This window comes from Rana temporaria, chromosome 7 (genome assembly GCF_905171775.1).
Source record: "Rana temporaria chromosome 7, aRanTem1.1, whole genome shotgun sequence".
NCBI lineage: Eukaryota > Metazoa > Chordata > Amphibia > Anura > Ranidae > Rana > Rana temporaria.
Genome location: NC_053495.1, coordinates 73,848,253 through 73,868,804, shown reverse-complemented (window position 1 = coordinate 73,868,804; position 20,552 = coordinate 73,848,253). Strand labels below are relative to the sequence as shown.

The 20,552-nt window shown below is 44.0% G+C and overlaps 1 protein-coding gene across 1 annotated transcript in view; it reads left to right on the top strand.

Annotated features, from left to right (window-relative positions):
* CACNA1I (calcium voltage-gated channel subunit alpha1 I) overlaps positions 1-20,552 on the top strand; it is a 2,078,868-nt gene that overhangs the window by 1,264,245 nt on the left and 794,071 nt on the right. The window contains 1 exon segment of the mRNA XM_040359583.1: positions 5,517-5,640. Coding sequence (XP_040215517.1) covers positions 5,517-5,640 — 124 coding nt within the window.

Below are 20,552 nucleotides of genomic sequence, written 5' to 3'. Positions count from 1 at the left end.
CTACCTCTTTAACCACTTGCTGAATGGGCCGTAGCTGAATGACGGCTACAGCGCAGTCAGCTAGTTCTGGGATGGCATACATTGACCCTTTACCATGTGATCGCTCCGTCCTATGATGGAGCAATCACTTGTCAACGAACCGGCCCATGTCTGGTTCATCTCTCTCCTCTACTCACACCGATCGGTACAGCATGTGAGCAGAGGAGGGAGCCAGTACAGCAGTGTGAGAGGGCTGGATCTGAAGTGCCCACAGTGCTGATCCATGCCTCATCCATGCCCACCCCCATGCCTTATATGTGCCCATCCATGCCTTATATGTGCCCATCCATGCCTCATCCATGCTCAGCCGTGCCCATCCATGCCTAATATGTGCTCATCCATGCCACATCAGTGTTCATCCGTGTCTCATCTCCACCCATTTATGCCTCAGCAGTGCTCACTTGTGCCCATTCATGCCTCATCCATGCCACATCCATGCCACTTTAGTGCTCATCTATGCCAAATTCATGCCTCATCAGTGCTTATCCGTGCCTCATCCATGCCGCATCAGTGCTCATCCGTGCGACACATCTGTGATTATACATTACTCATCCATGCCACATCAGTGCTCATCTGTCCCACATCCATGCCACATCAGTGCTCATCCATGCCACATCAGTGCTCATCCATGCCTCATTAGTGCTCATCCATGCCTCATTAGTGCTCATCCATGCCACAACAGTGCTTATCTGTGCCTCATCCATGCCACATCAGTGCATGTCCATGCCTCATCCATGCCACATCAGTGCTTATCCGTGCCACATGAGTGCTCATCAATGTCACAACTGTGCCATCACAGTGCTCATCAGTGCCACTACAGTGCTCATCAGTGCCATCAGTGCCCTACAGTGCCTCACAAAAGTGTATTAGGTAGCCAGAAAAGTAGATGCGCAATGTATGTTCCTAGAACACTTGATGGTGCTCCCTGCATGTTGGGCCTCTGTATGTGGCCAGGCTGTGTAAAAGTCTCACACATTTGATATTGCCATACTCAGGAGTAGCAGAATGTTATTTGGGGTGTAACTTTTGCTATGTACATGCTTATGTGTTAGAAATATTTTATTAAATGAACAACTTTGTGTAAAAAAAAAAGAAAAAAAGTATGCATTTTAATAAGTTTTCATATTTTCAAAAAGCTTGTGGAAAAAAACGACATGTTCAAAAAACTCATTATGTATCATAGATTATGTGTTGGGGCGTTTGCTTTTCAAAATGGGATGATTTTGGGGGCGTTTCCATTGTCCTGGTGCTCCAGGGCCTATAAAAGTGTAATCTAGAAATTACATTTTTGCCCCTAGAACATTTGAAGGTGCTCCCTGCATGTTGGGCCTATGTATGTGGCCAGACTGTGAAAAAGTTTCACACATGTGGTATTGCCATTCTCAGAAGGAGTAGCAGAATGTGTTTTGGGGTGTGGAAAGGGATTTCTCTGTGTAAACAGAAAAAAACACTGTGCTAACGTGTGAAATCAATTAAATAACCGTGCAAAATTAAATTAAAATAAAAAGCTGCCAGTATTAATTACTAAATACCATAGTAAACAAAGAAACAAAAAACAAGATAATACAGCGCTAATAACTTGAACTGTGAAAAATATATGTGAAATAAATGGCCAAAAAATATTATGAGTGAACACAATAGGTGAATTGACAGTATAATAATCAATTTATCAGATCCATCCAAATGAATGAATAAAGTGAAAAAAAATAGTCCATAAAAAATCAGTGAAATTGAGTCCAATTAAAGTGATCAACAATAACTGCTCGTGAAAAGATCCTCCACCAGAGATGAAGTAGAAAGACACCCAATGTGTGGGAAATGAAATCTCCTTACCAGAGAAAAAGACCGGGCTTTCAACGGTCTCATAAGGTATAAGGATGTTTAAAGTCTTCCTTGAAAAGACTATTCCGGACACTGCTACTAATCACCAGCATAAAAAGCTCCAAGGGACAAGATCCTATTCAGATCCTCTCCAGTTTAGCAATTGGCTTTGATATATTCATAAAACTTGTAAAAGTATTGGGGACATCATCGCTGTGCTGTACATAGCCTGTGCAGAGAGCAGAGCTGTGGGATTTTGCAAGTATGCATATGCCATGTGAGAGAAAATAACTAGTTAATATGACAAATTTGTGAAAAAAAAATAAAAAAAACAATCGTATTTTTTCAAAGAATTGTGGGAAAAAAATACTACTTAAAAAAAACTCACCATGCCACTTACTAAATACCTTGGAATGTCTACTTTCCAAAAAGGGGTCATTTGGGGGGTATTTGTACTGTCCTGGCTTTTTGGTGTCTCAAGAAAATAGATAGACCATCAATACATCAGGTGTGATCAATTTTCAATGATTGACACCATAGCTTGAAGTCTCTATAGAAAAATTACTAATTTGCAAACAGAAATAAAGAAAAATGCATTTAAAAAAAATCTGTCTTTTACCATTTATAGTGCAGAAAAACAAACAAAAAACCCAGTGGTGATTAAATACCACCAAAAGAAAGCTCTATGTGTGTGAAATAAAGGACAACCATTTTTTATGGGTACAGTGTTGCATGACTGAGTACATTTCATTCAAAATGTGAGAGCTAAAAGCTGAAAATTGGCCTGGTTAGGAAGGGGGTATAAGTGCCCAGAGCAAGTGGTTAAACCAGTTCTTAATGGCCAAATGTATCTAGCCTGCCATCAACACTAATCACTAAACGAATAAGAAAAGACCAAGTGGGATTAATCTGGGGCAGGGAAGCTAGGCACAATACCCTAAAAGCACTTAACATTTCCGGATTCTTCCTCTTATTAATGAGAAGGCATTTGACAGATTGGCTTGGGACTACCTTGAAGCTATATTACAGGCATTAGGTCTTGGCATTCGACTTATACGCTTCACAATGTCGTTGTACATTAACCCTACAGCGAAAGTATGAGTAAATGGCCCCACTGAGGAAGTTCTGTTTGAACGTAATGCGTACGGGGAGGAGATGTTAATGACGTCACCCGCTGCTGTTGTACGGACGCATCATTGAATGGATGTTGTTTTATGCTGTCATTTACCTTCTTATGTGAGTAGTATGTGTGCAAACACATTAATACATTTTATTGATAAACGGTAAGCACATAGATTCTCTCTCTTTTTGCATGACCTGGCGTCCTGGCTGACACCTAAGGGAACGTGAAAGAAGTGTTTGGATGGTGATTACCTGTTTTGATATCTGCTTTCATGACCACCTGTTTTCATGGGTCCGTGCATTAAGGTGAGAGTGTTTAGAGAGACCAGAGGTGGAGGGATTGTCACAGTTGAGAACTACATCAGCACTGGTGATTATACACTGTGGAATTCGCTGCTCACCGCCCTTCTGGACTGTGCTTTGGACCTATCTAGGACTTTTTTATTCTAAGGATTTTTCTATTTAAGGACTATATAATTTTATATTATTATTTTTGTTTTGTTTTTGTTTTTTTGCGCTGCACTTATAATCTTTTTTATGAGTAAATGGCCTCCTGTCTAATGCCTCCTCCATCAAAATGGAACCCAACAAGGATGCCCTCTGTCCCCCCTGCTATTCATCCTCGCTCTTGAACCCTTTTTACATTGGCTAAGGGACAATGCAAACATCTGAGGAATAACAGTGGCCAATACACAATATAAGATGGCCGTATTTGCGGACGACATTCTACTTTTTCTCGCAGAACCTCATACAACTCTATGCAACCTCCTAAATAATTTTCACTTGTTTCAATTCATTGCACACTTTAAAATTATTTTTACAAAGTCACACGCTCTAACCATAACATTGCCAGAATCGCAAGTTCAAAAATGTAAACAAAACTTCCCATTTACATGGCTAACAGAATCCATAACATATTCATATATTAGCAGGCTTCCCCACCGATAGATAAATGTAAAGAAAAGAATGCCAGCAATAGAAAATTGTAATAAAAAATGGCGTAGGGTCCCCTCCAGTCCATACCAGGCCCTTTGGATCTGGTATTCATTTTAAGGGGAACCCTATGCCAATTGTTTTAAAAACGGCGTGGGTTACCCCTCAAAACCTATACCAGACCCTTATCCGAGTATGCAGCCCGGCAGGTCAGGAAAACCCCCCTCCTGAACCATACCAGCCACATGTCCTTGACATGGGGGGGTGGGTGCTTTGGGGCAGTCTGTGATGTCAAAAGGGGGGAGATGCCACTAGGTGATGTAGACAGATGGTCCTGCCCCTTCCCTATAAATGGACTGTCAATTAAAGGAGCATGTAGTAGGCAGAATGATCAACAACGGATCGATCGGGGGAGACTGTTTTTTATTTTTTAATAAAGGATTTGTTAAAAATTGTCTCTGTTTTTATAATTTTTTTACACTTTTTGGTGAATGGGTATGGGTACTATTTACCCATACCCATTCACATAGGGTGGGGGGGCGGGATCCAATAAGCCCCCCACCCACAGATCCAGACAACCACAGTCCAGGGTTGTCGAGATGAGGCCCTTGTCCCCATCAACATAGGGACAAGGTGCTTTGGGGAGTGGGTCAGAACCCCCCTGCCCCAAAGCACCCACCCCCAATTTTAAGGGCATTTGGCCTGGTATAGTTCAGGAGGGGGGCTTGCTCATCCCCGCTTTTCCTGACCTGCCGGGCTGCATGCTTGTAAAGGGTCTGGTATGGATTTTTAGGGGACTCCACACCGCTTTAAAAAAACAATTGGCATGGGATTTCACTTAAAAGAGGTCAAATGGTTAAACAGCTCTTTTTTTTGTTAATGTCAGTATTGCTGTAGTACACATTATTTAATACAATATACAGATACACTATTTTACAGGGTGGGTATTGGCATCAATAGAGCCTTAGTAATATAAACTTTGCACACATATCACAGAAGGAGCCAAACAAATTGCTTCTGTGTTTTCAAGGTGTGTTACATCATTTTGCAACACAATGCAGTATCACCTATTTTTGTTCAGCACACACCAAAGCAAGTGAAATTACTTCTCTAAAGTAAAGCAATCGAGAACTTGTAGGATAAGGCCTTCACGCTTAAACTTTCTTGATCCTAGGAGGCAAGCTCTCTGAAAAATATAATGCAACATTCGACCTTTCTCATCTGTAGAGGATCTCTAGGTTCATTAGGATATTTGACAAGCAAGTTGAAAAAGTATGTAATATATAATAATCAGTTTTACTTAAATGGCTATAAATGTATTCAAAACATTGTCATGTCATTTATTTTGTGTATACAGTATGCAGTAAGCAACTGGAGTTTAGACTTGCTCTTATCAGTGACATGCACCTTTTGGGAGAAAATGTATTTGGAGTGCTTTATATCTTTGCTAGGAACGCCATAATGTAAAGAACAAATGTTAATGAGTGTGTTCTCTGTATGGAGGGCTTCATATTGTGTTAGTACTATATAAAATGATCACACAAATAACATGCTTCCCTTGTCTATGTTGTTATTTAGTATGTCTGTTTTACCTCTTATAGGTTTCGTATTACATGTCAGACAATTATTGCACACAAGCTCTTTGACTACATCGTACTTGCATTTATATTTCTCAACTGTATTACCATTGCTTTGGAGAGGCCTCAAATTGAGCACAAGAGCACGGTGAGAATTTTGGTTATTATCTTGCAATTTGTGTGGCATAAATCTATTTGTGATGACTGTGGTAGTATATGTGATATAGGCCAGTTTGCAGAGAAAATAATGTTAAATGTTCTTTTTGCTTTAATTGTTTTTATTATTATTATTGCACTGACAGCGATAGAAAAATAACTTTTTCAACACGAGTATAAATATAAGATACATGTCTTCATCGGTCAAGACCAATCAATCAGTACTTACAGAATTAGAAGTAACAGAAAAATAAACCATTATTAACTATGTAAAGAAAAACAAATACCTCCATCAAGATTACTATAAATTATAATTCATTGTCTCAAATAAGATAATAGTATCTCAAGATAGAGTGTCAGAAAATTCTGAGCATGCTTGAATTTTTAACCGATGGACGTACCCACAGACAATCGTTTTTTTCTATCGTTTTTTTTTTTGTTTAAACATTTTATTGGTATTTCTGAAGAAATTATACAATAAAGCAATACACACGTGAGAGTACATCAAGATAAACATTAGATGAAATTGAGTGGATCAATAATATCCACAGAACAGTATAAGTCATTTAAATACATATTCCAATTTCATATAAAATTAGATCAGTTAGATCGAAGGACATTACAATTTATTATAATGGAAATTATATTATCTCAAATATATATAATAACAATAAAAAGGGAGAAAAAGAAAAGAGAAAGAGAATAAAAAAATAAATTGCAGATGAAATCAGAACGAATTCAATTAACGTCTAGAGTGAAGAGTTAGGTTATGATATTCATTAGATCCAGTAAAGTTTGACCAGCAATTCCATTTATCACGAAACTTAGTAGGGGAATCCAATGATTGAAAAATTAGATCCTCTATTTCCGCAGTTCGTTCAATTCTCCGGAGCCATTCCAAAATACTAGGAGGGGAAGTGTCTCTCCAGTGTGTCGGGATACAGAGCTTGGCTGCATTAATCAGTGGCAGTATCAACGTATTTTTGTATATGTGTTGGGGTAATGAGGTATGGTGTAGCAGGAATTGGGCAGCGGAAAAATCTGGAGAATAAGAAGTGATAAGAGAGATAATGCGGTGAACATCTTTCCAAAAGGATTGTATAATGGGGCAGTCCCACCAAATATGTAGGAGAGTCCCCAAAGAGGACTTGCAGCGCCAACAGGTAGGGGAAGTGGAAGGGCAGAATTTATGGATGATATAGGGTGTCATATACCATTTGGAGAAAAGTTTATAATTATTTTCCTGAGTAAGGACATTCATAGAACCCTTATGAATATTGGTGAAAATATGACGCCAATCATTGGCAGAGAGGTGTAAGTCAAGATCTCTCTCCCAATGTAGGATTTTTTCATCCTTCTCAAGATCTACATCAGAAAACAAAAGCGAGTATGTTTTCGATATAAGATGTCTTTGGGGTTCGTCAGTAACACATAATTTTTCAAAAGGGGTTTTGGGCTTATTCCAAGTCAGAGGGGGGTTAGAGTTTAATACAGAATTTTGTATAATCTCATAGTCCATTTTAGAAATATTGAAGTCCGGAAATGTATGACAAAAGGTATCGTATGTTAAAGATTTACCATTAACAAAAAATAGTTCTGCTCTTAGAGAGGGTGTTAAGGTAGGATTAATGGGGAAGGAATTCGTAGAAACAGGAAAAAGGTTCGGAATCACGGGGATAGGAGTCATCGGGCCCGGGGAGGATGAGATATTGTATTTAGTACACAATGATCTAAAGATTTGTAGTGTGGGACCCGTAATGGGGTGGTTACTATTATCACGGGGTATTTTACGTGGAACAGTCCAAGGGAGATGATGTAAGGGGCTTTTAGAAAATACTCCCTCAAGGTCAATCCAATCTTTCATCTTCTTGTTAACGTGCCAGTAAATGATACGGGATAAATGGCAAGACCAATAATACTTCTGTAAATTCGGTAATCCTACTTCACCCAACAGTTTAGGATTGATTAGTGTCTCCCACTTAATCCTAGGTTGTTTAGAATTCCAAACAAATTTTAAGCATAGTTTTTTATATAGATTAAAAAAAGATGCTGGCAATTTAATCGAGATGGTTTGCAAGAGATAGAGTAATCTAGGGAGAACATTCATTCTGATTATGGCTATTCTTCCAAACCAGGAGAAAAAATCTTTGTCCCATTTCAGTAGGTCTTCTTGAATGGATTTAAGAATCGGTAGAAAATTGGAAGAATACAAATCTTTTAGTTGAAGAGGTATGCGTATGCCTAAATAGGATAGGGATCGATCTTCCCATTTAAATGGAAAATTGTGTTTGCATAGAGATACTATGTTATTTTGTAGAGAGACATTCAAAGCTCTGGATTTATCAAAATTAATTGAAAGGTTGGAAATCTGAGAGAAAATAGAAAAGTCTTTTAATAAATTAGGTAAAGTATTAATGGGATCTGTCAAAAAGAGTAAGATGTCATCTGCATACGCGGACAATTTGTATGTTTTGTTGTTGATATCAATACCCTTAATATCAGGATTATTTCTAATTCTTCTAAGAATAGGTTTTCTAGAGTTAGAATAAATATGATTGGAGATAGAGAGCAACCTTGGCGGGTCCCGTTCGACACGGAGAAGGCGTCCGACAGGCGTCCATTAATTTTTATACTTGCAGTGGGAGAGGAGTAAAGGGCAAGAATGTAACTCAGTAAGCGGTCGCCAAGTCCAAGAGACCTTAGGCATTCAGTCATATAGTCCCACGCGACCCTGTCGAACGCCTTCTCCGCGTTGAGAGAAAGACAGAATCCGGGCTTAGAGTGTTTAGTTAGCCAATGGTGGATATTAATAGCTTTCTGAGTATTGTCCCTAGATTCGCGTCCAGGGACAAAACCAACCTGGTCTAGCGAGATTAAATTTTGGATTAGGGGCAACAATCTATTTGAAATGATTCTGGCATACAGTTTTAAATCTACATTCAGGAGGGAGATAGGCCTATAATTAGAGACTAAAAGTTTATCTTTGTCAGGTTTAGGTATCATTGTAAAGTAGATAGTGCAGCGCTAGAGGAAAAGTCCAAATAAAGATCATCCAGGTGATTCTCTTATTAGTGACTGACAATATGAAGCATGCAGGTGATATAGCGTGGGTTAGCAGGAGACCTCCACCAATAGTAACAATGGCCGCTCACCTCACTGATAATAAAAAATCGCTTTCCCATAAGGGTCAATCCCAGGCATGTAACAGCACAATCCAAGCAGGAAAGGAATACATCTCAGGTAATATCAGCATGGATGGCAGATCTCGAATAATATCAACATGGATAGCAGCCATGGAATCCGATGTAAGAAAAACAAAACATAGTGTTTCTCCGCAATAACCAATATAACATTTAATAGTGAAAATACACTTACATAAAAAGCACTATATCCAGTGCTAGGAATCAAATGCAAAACAAATGCACAACATGGTCCGATAGATGGCAGCGGGTGACGTCACGTACTTCCCTACCGAACGTTGCGTCCCAAGGGCGGGACTTCTTCAGCAGATGTAGGGGAGAGAAAACGTGCACCCAGTTATATACATGTATGTTGCTATAGAGAGTAAGTGGCTACAATGCAGCACATGGACCAAAAAGGTCTCTAGCTACAGGGCAGTGTGTGGGACAAAAAGCTCACTGGCTACGGATCAGCATGCAGGACCAAAAAGCACCGCAAAAAAACAGAAAGCAAATCACTTACTGCGGCGATCATACATATTCAAATCTGTCAGCAGAAATATGCAAGGGGAGAGTGAATATTACTTAAAAGCCCCGGGATACATATGTTTAGCAGCGACAAAGAAAAAAATATAAAAAATATAAAAATATATAAATATACAAAAGTCCCATTTAGACAAAATGGAAGATAGAAAAAACAGGGCTGCATAATCATGCAGACCAGTACAACACATGAGGTCAGCCGCTGCAACCATCGGACAAGCAAAAACATAACATTAAAACAATGTAAATACAAATATTAATTATGGACAATGTTATAAAAATATTTTTTTTAAAAAATATATGTATCTGAAAACGCATGTCAACGATCGGATAAAAACAATTAACATCAAATTCCACATTAAAACAATGTAAATACAAATATTAATTATGGACAATGTTATAAAAATATTTTTTTTATAAAAAATATATGTATCTGAAAACGCATGTCAACGATTGGATATAAAACAATTAACATCAAAGTCCACATTTAACCCGTCAGGACAAAGAACATGGGTCTCATGAATCCAATAAGATTCTTTCTTGCTCAATTGTCGGATAAAATTACCCCCCCTCCAATGACGATTAACCTTTTCAATTCCCCAAAAACGCAATCCTTTTGGATTTCTATGATGGAAATCCCTAAAATGGCGGGATACATTGTGTGTGGTTTTCCCTTGTTTGATGTTATTAACATGTTCGGCTAAACGTACATGTAGGGGTCTGGAGGTTCTACCTATGTATTGCAGGCCACAATCACATTCCAACATATAGACAACACCTACGGTGTCACAAGTGATGAGCTGTTTAATATCATATTCTTTATCAGTGGTAGATGCCACAAATTTTTTCCTCTTTTTAATGTTCACTTTGGAATGTTTGCATGGAACACAACGTCCACACGAATAGAAACCTCCCAGGAATTTGAACATTCTATTATCTGAAATGACCGGGGGGTCAAGCACACTAGGTGCTACTCGATCCCTAAGAGTGGGAGCTTTCTTGTATACAAATTGGGGTTTTGCCGGTAATGCAGGTCCCAATATTTTGTCCTGTTTTAAGATAGACCAATTTTTTGAGATGATCTGTTCAAATTTTTTATGTTGGACATTATAGTCCAAGATCATTCTAAAATTGTGTTTATCATTGGGGGGAAGGCTGACATTAGCCACACGATCGGACACTAAAACAGTTCTATCTAATCTGAACCTGTCCAATTTCCCTCTCAAGGTGGTCTTGGTTGTACCCTTTTTGCACAAATCTATCAGCCAAAACACGAGATTGGTCAACAAAGTCAGACTCAGTGGTGCAATTACGGCGTAATCTAATAAATTGCCCTTTGGGGATATTACATAACCAAGATTTGTGATGGCAACTTCCCAATGGTATATATGCATTCCGGTCTGTAGGTTTGAAATAATTGGTGAGTTTAAAATGGTCCGTATTTTTGACTATGGTCAAATCTAAAAAGACAATTTTTTCATAGTCAATGGTCCATGTGAGTGTAATATTTTTGTTGTTATTATTGAGACCACTGATGAAGGTATCCAATGAGGACCTCTCACCATTCCAAATGATGATGAGGTCATCGATATAACGACGGTAACAGACCAACTCAGGGGGGCGATGTTGGAAAATCGCCTCTTCCTCCCAGTGGGCCATAAAAATATTGGCCACACTGGGAGCAAAACGAGCGCCCATGGCAACTCCCCTTGTCTGCAGCAAATAGTCTCCATTATACCAGAAATAATTTCTGGATAAGCAGAAATCCAAACAGCCCAAAAGGAATTCTTGGTGTCTCCCTGATAATGTTGATGTGGAAAGGGCCCATTCAACAGACGCCATAGCGTCACTGTGTCCTATAATAGTATAAAGCGAACTGACGTCCGCAGTGACTAATATACTATTAGTGGACTAGGATTCACTAGGATGCACTAGGACTAGGATGCACTAGGATTCAATTTATAAATTCCTTAAGAGTCAATGTAAAGTAGATAGTGCAGCGCTAGAGGAAAAGTCCAAATAAAGATCATCCAGGTGATTCTCTTATTAGTGACTGACAATATGAAGCATGCAGGTGATATAGCGTGGGTTAGCAGGAGACCTCCACCAATAGTAACAATGGCCGCTCACCTCACTGATAATAAAAAATCGCTTTCCCATAAGGGTCAATCCCAGGCATGTAACAGCACAATCCAAGCAGGAAAGGAATACATCTCAGGTAATATCAGCATGGATGGCAGATCTCAAATAATATCAACATGGATAGCAGCCATGGAATCCGATGTAAGAAAAACAAAACATAGTGTTTCTCCGCAATAACCAATATAACATTTAATAGTGAAAATACACTTACATAAAAAGCACTATATCCAGTGCTAGGAATCAAATGCATACATTGACTCTTAAGGAATTTATAAATTGAATCCTAGTGCATAGCTGCTGATTGTGTTTTACCTGTATATTGCGCAGATTTTTTTACTATTTTCATTTATCTGCTTATCAATTTATATTAATCTAGCAGCAATATGGATGTTTTCCAATATTTGGAAAAAAGGGATATTAAAATCACTGATGTCTTTTCTAGGAATGCTAGCGAGCCAGTGAATGATATAGCCCAGTCCTTTCGCAAGTTAGGACATTTGTTTGAAAAAAAGACCAAAACATGGTGGGACATTGTATCTTTTGAGCAGTACCTTACTTCAAAACTCATTCCGAGACGTTTAAGATGGGATGTCCCGCCTAATGATGGCCTGGTGGACATTGATTCTATCTCTGAATGGAGTAGTTTCTTTATTAAAAAAGGTATGGAGCTCATGGAGCTCCTTTTGGTTCGTAAACAGAGGAAACTCAAGATCCTTAATTCCCAGATTAATGACATTACCACCATTTTGGAACCCCTCAAGGATAGTGAGGAATTTCTTAAACTCTCAGGTGAACTTAAAAATAAACTCATGAAGTGGGACTCAGAAATTCAGAACAAGAAAAAGAAAAAATTTATAAGGGATTGGGATGACTTCACTGGTGTAAACAGTATCTTCAAATGGCAAAGCACCTCCACAACTGTTACCAATGATAATGTCAGATTGCCTGTCAATCCACTTATTAATGAAGTTCAGAATTTAACCCCGAGAGCCCACTTTAGTAATGATGTTCAACATCATCCACCACCTGAGAGATATTCCTCTCCTCAGAGAAATTATTTCACTAGAGGTACTAACAAAAGAGGTAAGAACAAAAGGGGGAGGGGAAGGGGAGGATCTGCCCCTTCTGGTTCAGTTCATCATCCCCCAGTATATCAACCCAACTCCCCCACACCCTGGAGGGATATACGCCAACATGGGGATTATAGGGATTCTTCTCATGTCACGAGATCCCATCCTATCTCCACCTATAACAGATTCACTCCTTTGGCTAATCATCACTCTTATGCAGAAGGGGATTTTTTAGGGTCACGCCAGGGACACCAATTAGACCCCCACTACCAGTATCCCCCACCAGGTTGGTGGAGACATCCACCACCTCCCATCCCTCCGAATATTGGAACTCCCAGAAAGAGAAAAGAAAGAGAGGAAGGAGAGGGGGCAGGCGCCTACAAAAAACCCAGACCATAGTTGGAGCAGGGATATATAACCTTAGTGGGGTTCCTCTGGATGAGGACGAATTGAAAGTCCTTGACAGAGGTCTCAAATTTGCCCCCACTAAGAATTTGAATAAGTTTCAAACTTACATTAGCCTGCAAAAGTACATCAGGACACTTAACATGAAAAAGTATTTCCTGTCTAAGCCCACTAGTACAGCAGCACCTATTGCTAATTCCTATCACTCAGGTTTGCTTAATAAGTCCACTTTTAACCCTCTTAATAAAGAGAATACGTTTTTGGATGTTTTTAAGAACATGGTTGTAAATGACTTGGAAGCATTGAAGGTAAAAAAGGTATTGGATCCTCAATACATCAAAAGGGGTATTGAATCCTTGTCAAAAAGGAAAGACATCGTTATCCGCCCTGCGGACAAAGGGGGGGGTCTCGTTGTCCTCAGTAAAAACTATTATCAACTTGAAATGAGTAATCTTCTTTCTGATAGTGATACCTATAGGGTATTGTCTAAAGATCCTATGTTTGATTTCAAGGATGAACTTCATCATATCATTGAAGATGGGAGGGATCAAAAGATTCTTACTAAAAAAGAGGCGTTGGGGGCGTGGCCTGGACGGGCATGTGAACAGTCGCAGTTCACGGAGCTCCCGCTACTGATCCTGCTACGATCCTGTTACCGGCAACATCCGACGCCAACGAGCGGACCAAAAGAGGCAGCGCACTCCACGGACCTCAGCGGGTGGTGTCTGATCGAGCGGCGGGGATCCGAATGACCCGCAAACCCGAGAAAGGAGCCGCGGTCGGTTCGGCCATGGAGATCCAAGATGGCGCCGGGGCCTCTCAACAAGACGTGCAGTGCGCGGGCCTGAAAGACATGCAGAGGCTGGAGGTAAGGCGCCCAAAGCGGCCAAACACCAGGGGAAAGAACCCCCCAAGGACATGCTCTATTACACCCAAAGGCTGCAGGGATCTACCAGCTCCCCGGCACCTACACAGCCGACATGGGCGCAGAGAGTGCAAGGCCTCAATGGAGACTCTGCTATGGATGACACGCTGCCACTTGAGAGCTCCACGGACACTATGCAGGACATATTTGGGGAATTACAGGATGATGCCCCACAACCCACACTTAGTGAGATCCTCCGGGCGGTGCAGAAATGCACAACCTCAGTTACAGCCTCTGTGGACGGCCTGAAGGCACAGTTTGGGGAGCTTACTGAGACAGTATCTCTCATGCGCCATGACCTCCAGAAAATCAGGGAGAGGACCACGGCTGTGGAGGGGCGCATCAGCGAGGTAGAGGACGCGCTCCCACCCCTCACCAGGGATGCTAGGTCAGCACTGCAGCAGTCCGCACAGGCCGCCGCAAAAACAGATGACATTGAGAACCGCCTGAGGAGGAACAATGTCCACATAGTGGGTCTCCCCGAGAAGGTGGAAGGTAGGGACCCCACTACGTTCATTGAGACGTGGCTCCAGGATACCTTTGGCAAGGAGGCATTTTCCACGCTGTACGCGGTAGAGAGGGCGCACCGAACGCCTCCCAGACCCCTTCCCCCTGGCGGCCCCCCCAGATCCGTCCTAGCCAGGCTCCTAAATTATAGGGACAAAGAAACCATCCTGCGGCTGGCCAGGGAAAGGGGATCGGTGCACTATAACGGAGCCAGAGTGTCGTTTTACCCCGACTTCTCAGCTGAGGTGCAACGCAAGAGGGCCAAGTTTGTGGATGTTAAAAAGCGCCTGCAAAGGATCCAAGTCAACTACGCCATGCTGTTCCCGGCCAAGCTGAGGATTACGGTGAGGGGTCAAGCCACGTTTTTCGAATCTGCCGCGGAGGCCGCACAGTGGCTGGACCACAACGAACAGGACCTGAGGAGACGCCGCGAGGAAGACAGGGGGGATTGAGGCCCTAGGGACACCCCTACATAGCCGCTAAGTTCGCCGCAGACCAGTTTTGTTGTTACCTGCAAGCCGGAACTTTACCTGATTACACTTTGATAGCGTTACCCAAGAGCTTCGGAAAGCTGAATCGCACCCCCTCTGGACTCCATGCTACAGGGGGGGGGCCTACACGTATGAGCTATTTGGTACCAGCGACGAACCCCGGCCGGGGGAGTCTTCCCTTGTTTTTTGGTGCCCTGTTGGCACACAGGGACTGCTGGATCCACGCAACAGGAGATCGACCTCTGCCCCGGACGGGGCCGAGAGGTGGACACGTATGTTTAAATGTTTTTTCTCTTTTTTACTATTGGTTATTTTTGATACTCTGCTCACAGACTTATGCCACATGATGCATGGTTACTTGATGGACCAGACCCGGCCCCGGCTGGGGCCCAGCCCTTCGGAAATGGCCTTGAGGCCTTATACCCTGGACGGTAACTATTTTCAGACTCAGTTATGGCCACCACCCCGATAGTGACTTGGAATGTGTGCGGGGTACATGATCCGCTGAAACGGACTATGATACGGGCAGGTTTGAAGAAATTTCTCCCTGCCATTGTGGGGTTGCAGGAAACTCACCTTACCAAGGACACGGTTGGGTGTCTGGGATTTTCCTGGGTGGGCAAGGCATATCACTCCACTCACACCTCATATTCAAGGGGGGTGAGTGTGCTGGTACACGGCTCCTTGGCCTACCAGGAAATAGACGCACAGGTTGACCCGCTCGGTAGATATGTCTTTCTATATTGCAAAGTATTTATGGTAACGATGGTTATTGCTTTCGTATATATTCCTCCCCCTTTCTCGAGAGAGGTGTTACAGCTTCTGCTGTCATACCTGGGTGATACGCCTGATGTCCCCGTAATGATTATGGGGGACTTCAATGCATGTATTGACCCGAGGGAGGATAGGCACCCACCGGTTAGGATGCCCCAGGGGAGTAGGGGGACAGCCCTGAGCAGATTAATGGGAGAGGTAGGGTGGCTAGATATTTGGAGAGCTAGATACCCTGCGACCAAACAGTTCTCATGCTTCTCCAAAACGCACGGCTCACTGTCCCGCATCGATCTGTGTGTCGGGTCCCCGCAGGTACTTCATATGATCCCCAGGGTGGAATATTTTCCACGGGGGGTCTCTGATCACTCCCCACTTGTGGCCCACCTGGTCACGCGCCCGGTTTCCTCTCTGCCTAAAGCCCCGTGGAAACTAAACGCCTTCTGGCTAAAATTGTTCACTTCCCATGACCATATTACCCGCAGAATAGAACAATACTTCCAAAACAACTGGGAGGGGACGGAGAGGGCCCTGGGCTGGGATGCCTTTAAAGCATGCCTGCGGGGAACGTTCATTGAGGAGATTGCGTCCATAAAACACAACTCCTCTGCTCTCATGGAGCGGGTGGAGGACCAGGTGAGACGGTTAGAACTGACCTATGTTGTTGACCCCTCGGAATCCGCGAGGGAGGTATGGATGTCGGCCCAGGACTCCCTGGACCGGCTGAGATCCTCCATTGCGGAGAAAAAGCGATTCTTTACCCAGCAGGCCTACTATGAGGAGGGGGAGAAAACAGGCCGCTTGTTGGCCAGAATAGCGAGGTCACAACAGGCGTCCCCGGCCATAGGAGCAATTCGGGACACACAGGGAAGGCTGGTGAATGAACCTGAATCAATCTTGACCGAGTTAGCGGCTTTCTACTCGACACTGTACAGTTCAAGGGGTGACTTCACGGACGGGGAGCTGCAGCGCTACATGGATGCGATAGCTCTCCCGGCCCTGAAAGAGGGGGCAAGGGCCGAGTTAGAGAGGCCGCTGACTCTGGAGGAGCTGGGGGAGGCGGTGGCCTCGTTTCCCACGTGTAAGGCCCCGGGGGATGACGGCCTACCCATGGCGGTGTATACCCAGTATGGGGGGGTGGTGCTGCCTAGGTTGCTCGAGGTGTTTAACGCCTCGCTCGACTCGGGGGCCCTGCCTCCTTCCATGACAAGGGTGAATATTATTTTACTACTGAAGGCGGGCAAGGATCCTCTGGATCCCGGATCGTATAGACCCATTTCTTTGCTACAGAGCGACGTCAAAATACTTGCAAAAGTCCTGGCCATGCGCGTGAACAAAATTATTCTGTCCATCATACATCCTGACCAGGCAGGATTCATGCCATGCAAATCCACGGCGACGAATCTCCGGCGGCTGTACCTGAACATGCAGACCCCCTCGGAGGCCGTCGGCAGTAGGGCACTGTTGTCGCTAGATGCCAATAAGGCCTTCGACAGTGTCGGCTGGCGGTATCTATGGGCGGTACTGACCAAATTTGGCTTCGGCCCTAGGTTCCAGGGATGGGTCCGGCTTCTGTATGCTACACCTCAGGCGGCCATACGTATGGCGGATAGGATGTCCCATGCCTTTGCTCTGGGCAGGGGGACTAGGCAGGGCTGTCCCCTGTCCCCCCTGCTCTTTGCTCTGGCCATCGAGCCCCTCGCAGTCCTGGTGAGGAGCTGCGAGGCGATTCGGGGGTTCAGATATGAAGACATGCATGAGAAAATCATGCTATACGCAGATGACATGCTCCTCTTCTTGGAGGATACGGAGGGATCTCTGCAACAGGCCATGGCCATTGTTACTGACTTTGGCCGCTTTTCGGGGCTTACAATTAATTGGACCAAGTCAGCCCTGATGTTCCTGGATGGGGCACCCGCGCAGGGGGGTGGCCCCGCGTGCTCAGTACCCGTAGTGTCATCTTTTAAATATCTGGGGGTCTGGATATCCCCCACGATTACTGACTTCTGTAAATTAAATATATACCCCCTGTTATCCAAATTCAGAGACAAAATTCAAGTGTGGAACAAACTAAAAATGTCCCTGGCAGGCAAAACTAATCTCATCAAAATGATACTAATGCCCCAGTTGCTGTATTTCTTGCACAATGCTCCTATGGTGATCACCTTGAAAGTATTCAGAGTGGTCAACTCTCTTTTCAGGCAGCTGCTGTGGCACACCAAAACCCCTAGGATCAAACTTGAGCAGTTGCAGCGCCCAAAGGAGGGGGGTGGGCTGGCACTACCAAATCCCTGGATATATTACTTAGCGGCCCAACTCCAACATTTGATAGGAACCGCGGGGGTGCAACCCGATGCCTCGGCGGCTCTACTTATGCTGCGGGGATCGGGGGCAGCCTTGATACCAGAGGGGCTGGAGGCGTGTAAATTCCAAAAACCCAATAGGAGAATGCCCACATATGCGCTTGTCCAGAAGGTATGGAATAAGGCTAGACAGCTCCAGGGAGTAACCGGGTTCACAGAGTTCAGTCCCATTTGGGGGAATGACGCCTATGAGGAGCTGGCCAAGCTCGAGCAGGGTCGCAGGTGGAGCTCCTATGGGGTCACGCATCTCAAACATATCTTTAGAGGGGGGGGCCCTACTTCCCTTCAGTGAACTACAAAGTAGATTTAACTTGTCGCACAATATGCACTTTTATTACATACAGCTACAGCATGCAGTGAGAGCGCAGGGGACAGCGGTTGAGTGGGTTCAGTCCCCCACTCCGGTTTTCCGTACGTTGTTTCAAGCGCAGGATACCAAAGGCATGATTTCGCAATGCTATAATATGCTCCTGTCGTCGTTGTTAGAGGGGCATCCTATGAAGGTGGCAGAGCAATGGGAGACAGACTTGGGGCCGATTGAGGGGGAAGTATGGGAGGAGGCCCTGCTGGCGGTGAACGCGTGCTCGCTGAATGTGTCGCAAAGGGTGTCTCAGCTCTACATCTTACTCAGGGTGCATTACACTCCGGTCAAACTCTTTAGAATGGGCCGTGCCCCAGACCCACTGTGTGGTCGATGCAGGGCGACCCAGGGGGACTTGGTCCACTTGCTCTGGCGTTGTCCAAAGCTCCATAGGTACTGGTCGGAGGTTCTGGCGACCCTGAACTCGGTATTTCAGACTAGTGTCCCATTAGACCCACTTTGCTGCCTCTTGGGCGTGTTGGAAGGGGCGATAGCAGAAGAAGCCACTAGAGTGGCGTTTGCCAGGGCTCTGTTCCAGGCGAGAAAGCTTATCCTCATACATTGGAAGTCAAGGGAGCCCCCGTCTGTTAAGGTCTGGGTACAGCATGTGGGCAAGACCTTACTGATGGAGAAATACATCTACCAGCACAGGGGTAATGCAGGTAAATTTTTCAGACTATGGGACCCATGGCTCGCAACGCCGGGGCTGAGCCCCGTGGAACTAGTTCAAGAACGGTTACTTGGGGGGATGTAGAGACAGGGACTGATCTGCAGGACCCCGGGCCTGCATACCTGTGAGGACAAATGAAGGGGGGAGGACGGGGAGAGAGGGCGGGGGTGGAGTGTAAGGGTTGGTGCCCAGATGGGTCTGACGTTAAAACGATTGTGCATAAGTGACCTTATAAAATGCATCTGATGGTTGAACTGTATTCTTGAAGATATACTCTTTTGCAATTTTAAATGTACAATGTCATCTGTACTATGTTTATCTGTTGTGTGAGCAATAAAAACCTTTTTGATAAAAAAAAAAAAAAAAAGAGGCGTTGTATCTCGATCCCTTGTTTTGTAGAACCCCTATTATTTATTTCTTGCCAAAGATCCACAAATTAGTACCCATCCGCCTGGGAGGCCCATTGTCAATGGGATCGACTCGGTATCGGCCAGATTGGGCCAATATATAGATTCGTTTTTGCAACCCTTAGTGGTTAAAACCCCTGCTTTTCTGAAAGACACTAAGCATATTATCCAAATATTGGAATCTCTTGGTTGTTCCACTAATAGTATATTAGTCACTGCGGACGTCAGTTCGCTTTATACTATTATAGGACTGTCAGGGCCAAAGCGCTGTACTTCCTCCTTTAACACACCAGCGTAGTAGATTGGCTTCCCGGCGGCTAACTGGGCACTTTAGGCGTGTGCGCATACGCATGTGACCTCTCGGGCCAATCACCAGCGTGACCGCCCTATTTAAACCAGCTCCTGTCAGTAGACAGGTTGCTGGTTTATCGTCAGCTACTTCCTGAACCTGTGTCTCTGGAAACCATTTCCTGTTGGAATTCCGTTCGACTCACCTCTCACCTGGAACCTGACTTCGGATTGCTTCACCACTCTATTGAACTCTTCTGACCCCGACCTCGGCTTGTGACCTGGACTCTGTTGTTGTTTCTCCTGCCCTTGAACCTCTTGGCTTGTGACCCGGATCTGCTGTCTTCTCTGCTCCCCGAACCTTGGCTTGCACCCCGGACTTTCCAGTTTGTTTCTTGGACTCTTTCAGTACCGGTTATCCAGCTTCAGTATCGTTTGTTCCTGTTTCCGTCTGCAGTCACCCAGAAGCACCTGTCATCTACAACCGTCACCGGTCAACGCTTCTCCACTGGCACCGGTACCGCCTCGTGCTTCCGCCACCTGTTCCAAAACTCAGTGGGCGGGCGCGCTTGGTCGTAAAGGTGAACCACCCTCGGCAGTTCGGTCTCGGTGAGTACTTGATTCCTGATAAGGACACAGTGACGCTATGGCGATTGTTGAATGGGCCCTTTCCACATCAACACTATCAGGGAGACACCAAGAATTCCTTTTGGGCTGTTTGGATTTCTGCTTATCCAGAAATTATTTCTGGTATAATGGAGAATATTTGCTGCAGACAAGGG